At 34.9% G+C, this 11,747-nt stretch overlaps 1 protein-coding gene across 1 annotated transcript; it reads right to left on the bottom strand.

The window, feature by feature from the left end:
* Window positions 1–5,706: 5,706 nt before the first annotated feature.
* Window positions 5,707–6,760, bottom strand: LOC123307074. The gene is made up of 2 exons (XM_044889277.1): window positions 6,516–6,760; window positions 5,707–6,441 (listed from the first exon to the last, which is right to left on the bottom strand). Exon 2 carries the CDS (start codon window positions 6,403–6,405, stop codon window positions 5,707–5,709), a length of 699 nt encoding a protein of 232 aa, XP_044745212.1. The 5' UTR covers window positions 6,406–6,441; window positions 6,516–6,760.
* Between the last annotated feature and the right edge of the window lie 4,987 nt (window positions 6,761–11,747).

The following is an 11,747-nucleotide window of genomic DNA, read 5'->3' on the forward strand; positions in this document are numbered from 1 at the left end:
TAACCTCAATTTATTACAATGAAGGAATGTTATTGTGTTTGTCTGAAATATTGTTGATTTTCAGCTGGCCTGATGATGGTTTTTGAAAACCGAAATCGATCGCCTACAGAGTAAAAAATAAAGTTTTTTAACTAGAAATAGTGTGTTTCTCATTCTCAACCACATTAATTATTGACACACTGATGGAAGAATTCATTCACAAAAGATAGCTGTATATATTACTTAGTTTTTTGGTGTCAGATTTTTTATTTATAGAGTTTTCTCTTTTATTTATTTGGATCATCTCGTGGATAAGTCTCTTGTGGTAATTGTTTTCAGTTTTTAAAATTTCTACGTTTTCAAAGTCAATTTGATGGTCCAGGTTATGCGCATGTGTCGCCAATGCACATCTATCTTTATAGTTTTTAATGTCTGATCTGTGTAGACTTATTCTGTTTTTCACCCATTGGGAAGTTTGGCCAACATAAATACCATGACAATCTTGACAACTTAGTTGATACACGACATTGCTTTTTAATGTGTTCTGTATAGGGTCCTTGAGTACGCTGTATAATGATTTGACGGTTTTTTGGTTGTAAGTTGTTATTAACACTTCCTCATCTCTAAAAATGGATTTGATTTTCGATGTCAGCCCCTTGATATCCGGAAAGGAGGCATAACGTTTGTCTGTTTTGTCTGTTGGTTCATTTCTTTCTTGATTTTGTTCGTTCGATCTAGGTGTTTCATTTGACGCATAAATCAATTTATTGATCATTGATGTTGGATATCCATTATGTTTTAATATCTCGAATAATCTCTTTAGTCCATCTTGTCTGTAGCTTTCATGGCATATTTTGTTTATTCTCTCTTTCATTTCTTTTATGAAATTTATTTTTATATTTATATTGTGATTTGATAGGTAGTTTATGAATTTATTTGATGAGGTGGTTTTTCTGTACCAATTTAATTTTACAATATTTTCATGTCTGTGTACCTTGGTATCTAGGAATGGAACTCCTTGATCATTGTCTTCCTTCTCGATTGTGAACTGTAAATCTTTGTTGTAGGCGTTGAAGCATTCAAGGGTTTGTTCAATTTGATCTTCAGGTATTGCTGCAATGATGTCATCCACAAATTTTTTCAAGAATGGAACTTTGAAGTTTAATCTTTTTGTGCACTCATCCAGTAGATCATCCATAACATATAACGACAATATCGGGCTCAATTTGGACCCCATAGCACAGCCAAAAATCTGCTGATAAAATTTTCCTCGGAAAGTGCAATAATTATTTTCCAGGATATATTGAATTATTTCTAAGAACAGATCTTTATCCATCTTTGTATGATGTTGAATTGTTTCCCACTTTTTATCCAAAATTCTAATTATGTTGTTTTTATCTAGGTTTCCGAATAGATTTACAACATCAAATGATACTATTTTATGATTATTAGGTAGTTGAAAATTATTTATTTGTGTTGCAAAATCGAATGTATCTTTAATATAGTAATCATTTTCTGTATTGTATGCTGACTTTAAGATGTCTGCCATAAGTTCCGACAGTTTTGTCATGGGACTATTCACACTGGATATTATTGGTCTTAATGGGTTTTCTGGCTTATGCACTTTCGGGTTTCCGTATATTCTAGGACATGTGGAATTGTATGTTTTGAGTTTTTTAGCTTGTTGTTCTGTAATGTACCCCTAGTCATGCATTTTCGATACGTATTTATTGCATTTTTGTTGTATACTTTGTGTTGGATCCCTGGGTAATTTTTTGAAATCTTTCGAATCAAGTAGAGATTGTATTTTATTTTCATATTCGGTTTTTTCCATTAAGACTGTCACACCTCCTTTATCACTATCTAATACTATAATATCATCGTTATCTTTCAAAAATTTTTTATGTCCTTGTACCATTTTTGAATGAATGTATCCGATTTGTTGTTTTCGTGGGTGAAATTGGTAATCATATTTGTCGCTCTTGCTCTGAGTACATCTCTTCTGTCTTCAGGTACTGTTAGTAGGGCATATTCTAGGTCCGCAATAAGATTATCTACTTTGATATCTTTTTCGTTGTTGGTACACTGAATTTAGATCCAAGTGATAAAATATTTTTTACTGTTGTTGGAAGGGGTTTGTTTGTAAGATTTTTTATCCATCTCTCTTGTATTTCTACTGGATTTTGCTTTTTCATACACAGATCATTAATCTTTTTTAAATTTGTTGTTTTAATATTATGAAAATTTTTATTATATATTATGTGCATTCTACGACTATATTCCATAATTATACTATTTGGTACGTGTTCTAAATTAGCGAGGATGTTTTCTTTCTTGACTTCTAGTTTGGTTATCTTATAATTTACCTGACTTATTTCCAAATTTAGTATGTTTCTAATTGTTCTGTCATTGAATTCTCTTATTTGAATTCAGTAATGGAAAACTAAATAAAAGATTAAGAGAATTCAATGACAGAACAATTAGAAACATACTAAATTTGGAAATAAGTCAGGTAAATTATAAGATAACCAAACTAGAAGTCAAGAAAGAAAACATCCTCGCTAATTTAGAACACGTACCAAATAGTATAATTATGGAATATAGTCGTAGAATGCACATAATATATAATAAAAATTTTCATAATATTAAAACAAAAAATTTAAAAAAGATTAATGATCTGTGTATGAAAAAGCAAAATCCAGTAGAAATACAAGAGAGATGGATAAAAAATCTTACAAACAAACCCCTTCCAACAACAGTAAAAAATATTTTATCACTTGGATCTAAATTCAGTGTACCAACAACGAAAAAAGATATCAAAGTAGATAATCTTATTGCGGACCTAGAATATGCCCTACTAACAGTACCTGAAGACAGAAGAGATGTACTCAGAGCAAGAGCGACAAATATGATTACCAATTTCACCCACGAAAACAACAAATCGGATACATTCATTCAAAAATGGTACAAGGACATAAAAAAATTTTTGAAAGATAACGATGATATTATAGTATTAGATAGTGATAAAGGAGGTGTGACAGTCTTAATGGAAAAAACCGAATATGAAAATAAAATACAATCTCTACTTGATTCGAAAGATTTCAAAAAATTACCCAGGGATCCAACACAAAGTATACAACAAAAATGCAATAAATACGTATCGAAAATGCATGACTAGGGGTACATTACAGAACAACAAGCTAAAAAACTCAAAACATACAATTCCACATGTCCTAGAATATACGGAAACCCGAAAGTGCATAAGCCAGAAAACCCATTAAGACCAATAATATCCAGTGTGAATAGTCCCATGACAAAACTGTCGGAACTTATGGCAGACATCTTAAAGTCAGCATACAATACAGAAAATGATTACTATATTAAAGATACATTCGATTTTGCAACACAAATAAATAATTTTCAACTACCTAATAATCATAAAATAGTATCATTTGATGTTGTAAATCTATTCGGAAACCTAGATAAAAACAACATAATTAGAATTTTGGATAAAAAGTGGGAAACAATTCAACATCATACAAAGATGGATAAAGATCTGTTCTTAGAAATAATTCAATATATCCTGGAAAATAATTATTGCACTTTCCGAGGAAAATTTTATCAGCAGATTTTTGGCTGTGCTATGGGGTCCAAATTGAGCCCGATATTGTCGTTATATGTTATGGATGATCTACTGGATGAGTGCACAAAAAGATTAAACTTCAAAGTTCCATTCTTGAAAAAATTTGTGGATGACATCATTGCAGCAATACCTGAAGATCAAATTGAACAAACCCTTGAATGCTTCAACGCCTACAACAAAGATTTACAGTTCACAATCGAGAAGGAAGACAATGATCAAGGAGTTCCATTCCTAGATACCAAGGTACACAGACATGAAAATATTGTAAAATTAAATTGGTACAGAAAACCACCTCATCAAATAAATTCATAAACTACCTATCAAATCACAATATAAATATAAAAATAAATTTCATAAAAGAAATGAAAGAGAGAATAAACAAAATATGCCATGAAAGCTACAGACAAGATGGACTAAAGAGATTATTCGAGATATTAAAACAGAATGGATATCCAACATCAATGATCAATAAATTGATTTATGCGTCAAATGAAACACCTAGATCGAACGAACAAAATCAAGAAAGAAATGAACCAACAGACAAAACAGACAAACGTTATGCCTCCTTTCCGGATATCAAGGGGCTGACATCGAAAATCAAATCCATTTTTAGAGATGAGGAAGTGTTAATAACAACTTACAACCAAAAAACCGTCAAATCATTATACAGCGTACTCAAGGACCCTATACAGAAGACATTAAAAAGCAATGTCGTGTATCAACTAAGTTGTCAAGATTGTCATGGTATTTATGTTGGCCAAACTTCCCAATGGGTGAAAAACAGAATAAGTCTACACAGATCAGACATTAAAAACTATAAAGATAGATGTGCATTGGCGACACATGCGCATAACCTGGACCATCAAATTGACTTTGAAAACGTAGAAATTTTAAAAACTGAAAACAATTACCACAAGAGACTTATCCACGAGATGATCCAAATAAATAAAAGAGAAAACTCTATAAATAAAAAATCTGACACCAAAAAACTAAGTAATATATACAGCTATCTGTTAAAAAAAGAAACTGAATTCTATGACGGCCCACTCGATGAGTGATTGGACAGAAGGACAGATGACATTACTTCAAGAAATACGACCCAGTTGAGAGAATATATTATAGTGCTTTTTAAGTTAAGAATTCATGCAATGAACATACCAAATTGTATTTTAAAAACCAAAAATTTTTCCATATAATGTTACACCAGTTACAATTGTCATTAAATAACCTCAAATTCGGTAATGTACGAGATGATTTTAATTTACGTGTAATGTATTAATGTTTGTATCTGTTTATTTTAGACACCCTGAAGAAGCAATAAAGTATTGCGAAAGCTTGGTTTAGAAAAAAGAGTACCACATTTTTTCCTATCAAAAGTGAGCCTCTATTCCCTGAAACATATGTATATATATATATATATATATATATATATATATATATATATATATATATATATATATATATATATATATATATATATATATATATATATATATATATATATATATATATATATATATATATATATATATATATATATATAGAATTAGAAAATATATATATATATATATATATATAAAGGCAGATTTCCCTTAATTCGAGAATTGTAAATAAATAGTTCGTGCGATAGAAAATCAAAATAAAATTGCAGGAATCTTGAAGAGTTCTTAATGAATCGATTTCAAGGATTTTCACGTTCACTTTTTTCCAATGAGACACTAAACGCCAAGACAGCAAGGACGCAAACGCTATTCGGATGATATGAAGGACTTTGCTCCGACTTTGTACTTTTATTCACCAAGAGCCTACGTTTTTGTGAAATCGAAACTCAACTTACCACATGCTGCGACAATCCGAAAATGGCTCTCTGAATCCTCTTGTGGAGTTGGCATACTTCCAGAAGTTCTCACATTTCTGCAGCGAAAAGTTAATGATTTTTTTTTTGTTTTATTATTATTTATTTAAATAAGAGTAGAGGAATACACCTATAAACTCACATAAAAACTAAGTTTAAATTGAACTCCTAAAAATGAACTTAACATATGATTGAAAACAAAGAGAAAAAAAAAATTATAGAAACACCGTCATCTCGACGAGGTCACCCATCTGTCAAAGCTGTTCTCGAATCCATTCACTGAAGACGATTCTACGACGGTTTCAGGCAAGGAGTTCCAAACATTGAACACTCGGTTTGACAGAAACATTTGCCTCTGGGTAGTCCTGAATTTTTCCTTCGCGAGCTTAAATCCATGGCCCCGTAAATTGTTCGTGTTCATACGGTACATATTCATGATATCCGGACCAAAGTGACCATGGACCGCTCTGTAGGAGAATATTAAGTCGCCTCTCGCACGTCGTTGTTCAAATGTGGGCATATCGAGCACTCTCAACCTTGTTGCGTAGTCAGGTCTCCTAACACCGTAGGGAATTCTGGTGCACCATCTCTGAACAGACTCCAACCCATCCACCTCGCCTCGCAAAGAAGTCCACCAAGCCGGACCAGCATACTCCATTATCGGCCGAATATAAGATTTATAAATCATGCCCCAGGAGACAACATCAGTGTTTGGGAATGCCTTGCTGAAGAGGTAGATCATCTGTCTGGCCTTTGTTGATACTGACGCGATGTGGTCCGACCAGCTCAAATCTTCCGCTATAGTCACACCGAGATCCAAGTGGCGAGTCACTGTGCCAAGTCTTACCCCATCGATGTAATAGGGGGCCCGAGGGTTGTTCTTTGCTATGTGCATAACACAGCATTTGCTCAAATTCAGGGGCATCATCCACCTCTGGCACCAACTGCTTAGATTATCGAGATCCTGCTGAATTAACCGTGAATTGATTGAGCGATTGAAAATCTTCGTGTCATCAGCGAAAAGTGCACATTTAGATCTAATTGATGCAGGTAAATCGGCTGTATATAAAATAAAAAGAAGTGGGCCCAGAACCGAGCCTTGTGGGACACCACTCTTAACAGTTTTCGCGGACGTAGACAGATCACCACCAACTCGTACACGAAATGACCTATCCGACAAAAAAGATCGGAACCACTCCAGTAGTCTCCCCCGGATCCCCATGTGTTCCAACTTATGCAGAAGACGCCGATGAGGGACTCTGTCAAAGGCCTTCGCGAAGTCGAGATACACCTCATCCATTGGAATGCCCATGTCAAGTGCCCTACTCCAGTCATCAATACAAGTGAGCAAGTTAGTGAGTGTTGACCTCCGGGGCAGAAAACCATGTTGCTCCTTGGGGATTAAGTTATTTTGTGATGCAAACTCAAGTACCAGGTCGCTAATTATTTTCTCCAGATTGTCCCTATTTAAAATATGTCAGCTTTATATTCGATGCTATGACCATACGCTCTCAAATTATTTTTGACAAGCAAACAGATGAATATTATGGGTATACTGATTATGGAATTGAGATTGGTTGCAATGAACCAAGAGAAGAAAAGGCATTAGATTTTCAAATAGTGTCGTACACCCACTAATTCAAATGCCCTGTTGCTTATTTCTTCATAAAAGGTATCACTGCTAAACGCCAAAAGGAACTTATCGTTTTGGCGATTAAGAAGCTGTATAGTATCGGAATTACAGTACGATCCCTGAGGTGATGGCTGCAGCACTAATCTAAAAACCTTCAAGCTTCTGGGGTGCTCATTCAATCAAAGTACCTTTTCAACATCCTTTCCTTATCTTTCTACTGAAAGCAACATTTATTGCATCATGGGCCCATGCCATATGATGAAGCTAGCGCGTAATGCACTTGTAAGTGCAAAATTGCATTCTAATAAAGGTCTCATTTTATGTTATATTGAGAGACTGAAGGCATTACAAAAAAAAGAAGGCGTAAAATTGGCAAATTCATTAACTAGTGCCCATATTAATTTTCATAAAAAAAAACTGAAAGTTCTAGCTGCTCAAACACAAAGTATAAGCTGCGGAGTAGCCGACGCTATAGATTTTCTGCGTGCTGCCGGTGAAAAAGATTTTATCGGATCTGGAGCAACAACGGAATTTATAAGGTACTTTGACAAAATTTTTGATTTGTAAAACAGCAGGAATGCTTTTGGAAGAGGTTCGAAATCTCCTCTATCTCTTTCGAACAAGCAGTATTGGCTTAATGCCTCCAGTCAAACTGAAATTTATATGAAAAGTTCGTTAAAAATCAATAGTAGTATTTCAGTTGATTCGAAGAAAATGTTCGCACTGGGTTTCCTCATAAATATATATAGTTTTAAACGTTTGGCAATGGATCTTTTCAACAATACCGCAAATCCAAATCAATATTTATTTACATACAAATTTTCACAAGATCATATCGGGGTATTTTTCTTATGTAAGTATACGATCGTGCGGAGGCTGGAATAATAATCCTAGCACTCTACAGTTTAGGTGGAGCATGCGCAAGCTTCTCTATAGGAATAGTGTAAAACCAAGCATCAACGCCAATTGCCAAAGTAATGAATACGAAAGTGAAACGATCTTCGAATTCCGGAAAAGAAGTCGTGCAATAATATATCAAGATTCATCCGAAACGGATAGGAATGATCTTCCTAAATTAATGGGCCTTATCGATAGTGTCGCATTATCATCTTTTCAAGATAACGTCTTGTATTATATAACTGGAGAAATTATGAGCAGATTATTACAATCAAACTGTACATACTGTTCAGATTTACTTTTGTCCTCTAGGGATTCAGAAGACCACGTTTACGAGTTTTGTCAATAGAGGAAAGCTCACCTTCCCATCGCGAGCTGCATTCGAAATTGTGAAATATACTGAAAAAGCTTTCAAAGTAGAAATTGCAAGCATCTCCAGTTTTCTGAGAAAAATTGGAGTTCATTTTAGTGCATTCCTTTCATTTTAAATTGCCGCCTTTGAAAATATTTAATTCTCAAATATTCAGTACATTCATTCCGATAGGCAGAGTAAGTGTAAAAAAACCGTTTATCTGTGTTAAACGTTGTTTTTCTTGCATGCTGTTGAAGATTTTGACGTTTTTCTGATGTTGATTTGCGATAAACCGGAGCTGACGACGTTTTTCACTCTTGTCGCATTCTGGAATTTTCAGATTTTTAACGTGTTGGGGGATTTGCCTATAAAAGCAGATTTTCCCCCGCGACGGTCACTTTTGCCTTTTCAGTCTCTTTTACGCTCTGTACTCTCTTTTCTCTGCGATTCGCTTCTAATTGTGTGCACGACAAGCCGTTCAGCGAATTTAGAATGAATTTTGTATTACGAAGTTAGTGCTCTTAGGAATCAATTTTTAGTTTTCGTTTGTTTTCCGCGAGTGCCAGAAATAAAGGAAGTAGGTCCCCGTGTTTACCGTTCAGTTTCTTCATTAGACCTACACCGGTTACTTCTTTGACACTGCTGTAATGTATCGCTTTCTGTTATCTTTCGCCGTACTTCACCCTGTTTTGCGAGTCTGACTTTTCCCTTCGCTATCAGTCATGGTGCGTAAGCCCTTGAGGTAGTGAAGAGAGTGTCCCGTCAACCCACTGTTCGCGTTCCGCGTCATAAGTGTTGAAATAGAAACCTCTCCTCGTCTATCAGTCATGGTGCGTAAGTCCTTGGGGTAGAGAATAAGAGATACCGCTCGTCGTCAGTGAAATCTCGTAGTTGCGCTCAAAATAGACCTTTTCTTCGCTATCAGTCATGGAGCGTAGCCCTTGGGGTAGCGAATAAAAGTCTGGAGTAGATCCGCCCTAGTTGTATTTCTTTCAGTTCTGGAGAAATACAATTAATTACATCCCGATACCGTATAGCAAGTCATTTCACTTCCGAGGTCATCCTTAGTGTCCATTTCGTCAGTTCTGGTTGGCGCATTTTATTGAACAACCTTTGGTTTTCACTGTACCCGGTATAAACTTTATAAAGTTCTCGTGATCGGATCGAACTTCCAGAATGTATGATTGCTGATCGATTCACTCATATTTCATACCTACACATATTTCCGTTGTATATATAATCAGTTTCCGAAGGTGTGAATAAACTGGTACACAATTTGATTTTGACTACTTCGTTATCGCTACCACCCTAGATAACAGTGAACTCTGTCTCCGACTAGCAGCTACTCTGGTAGGTTTGCTATTCTTCCTAGTGAAAAGAATAGCTGGCGCTCGAGATAAGTTTTCTCCGAGGTAAACCACGTTACAAAATGTCTGTTGGATTTGCCGGATCAAATAATACCAAAAAACGGATAGTGATAATGAGAAAAGAGGCTCGAATATACAGGGTGGGCCTATTTGAAAGAAACGGACGAGATAACGGGCGGAATAAATTTATTTCGAAAAAATGGTCGGACACGTCGATTTTTGTTTCAAGGGGGACCACTTTTAAGGTCAAATTTACAATTATATCGCTTCAACCCTGAGTGTTAGAACACCAACCCCAAAATTTTTAATGGGAAAGATAGGCTGAGAGACACCTCATTTGAAAGGCCTTTTCATCCTGAATTCAGCGTATTAATCATTTAATGCATTCGTTTTCGAGATATTCAATTTTGAATTTCGTACAGTACCAGTAATTCCGCTAACCATGCTATGTAAAATCATCAATTATTTGACTAATTCATTTCGTGGGTACGATGGTAACCGTTAATTGTCAACATTAGACAACAAAATAATTATTATTGGTAATTACTTTCTTCAACAATTAAGGTGAAAATGGTTTATTCTTTGGCAGGAAGAATTGAAATTATTTCTTTATTTTCACGAATAACGAATGCGGGAATCGTACAGAAGATTTATTCAATCGATTGCACCCAGAAAAGCACGTCTGCAGAAAGTACGTTTCAGAACCGTGAAAACCGTGTAAGAAATTCTAGGGCAAGTTGCAACTGATCCGACATTGAGCACGAGAAAACTGGCCGATATCACAAATATTAGTAGAACGGTTATTCGAAAAATTCTGAAAAGTAACAAATTTTACCCTTATAAAATTCGTCGGTTACATGAATTGAATGATTATGATTATTATTATTATTATGATTATGATTATGATCGACGCCAAGAATTTTGTGAGAACATGGCTGAACGTACAGCGGCGATGAAAACTTTCTTTTCAACATCTGTTCCTCTGACGATTGTACCTTTTTCGTCAATTCAACCGTTAACCGTGAAAATTGTCGATATTGGTCAGATGGGAATCCAAGGATTTTTCATGAAGTCCATACTCAAACACCAGAAAAATTGAATGTATGAATTGGTATTTATGGTGATCGAATCATTGGGCCAATCTTCATTAATGGAAATCTAACAGGTGAAAAATATTCACAAATGCTGGAAAATATAATATACCCTTTTATTGTGGATATTATCGAAAATGACGATCGTTATTTGGATGATCATTTTATGTTCCCACAAGATGGAGCGCCTCCTCACCATGCACGAAAAGTGCGAGAATTCTTGGACAGAGTGTTTCCTGAAAAATTGATAGGACGAATGGATGCTATAGAATGGCCACCAAGATCACCATATTTTACACCGCTCGATTTTTTTCTCTGGGGTCATCTAAAGAGCAAAATTTACGCTACACAGGTATTATCGTTGGGGGAGTTAAGGCGACGAATTATAGAGGAAAGTGGACGAATAGACCCAATAAATGCTACAAAACGTGAGGACTAGATTCGAGCATAATCTCTACATGTGTATGGACGAGGGAGGAGGACCGTTTGAACATTTATTTTCATATTTCTTTCAAGTGACTAATATTCATTGTTAAAATTTTAACATTGTATTCACTTTGATTTCCTTCACTGTTTCTAACATAAAATTAAAATCCGTAAATCTTTCTCCCTCAATGTTGATGAGAGAAATGAACATTATTTTGATGTCTGGTATATGGCAGTTATAGAGTTTCATCAGATCTACAGAATAAATGAATAATAAATTTGCTTGATTCAGACAGCTTGCTTGACGACAATACCATCGTTGTTTCAAATTCAAATGTAAATATTTTAAAATATCAATGAATCAAATGAAGAAAAAACCAATATGCTGAACTCAGGATGAAAAGACCTTCTAAATCAGTTGAAATTTACCCCACCTTCCTCATTGGAAATTTAGGTGTTGTTGTTCTCAACACTAAAAGGGTTGAAGCGATATAGTTGTGAATT

Source organism: Coccinella septempunctata, chromosome 2 (assembly GCF_907165205.1).
Source record: "Coccinella septempunctata chromosome 2, icCocSept1.1, whole genome shotgun sequence".
NCBI lineage: Eukaryota > Metazoa > Arthropoda > Insecta > Coleoptera > Coccinellidae > Coccinella > Coccinella septempunctata.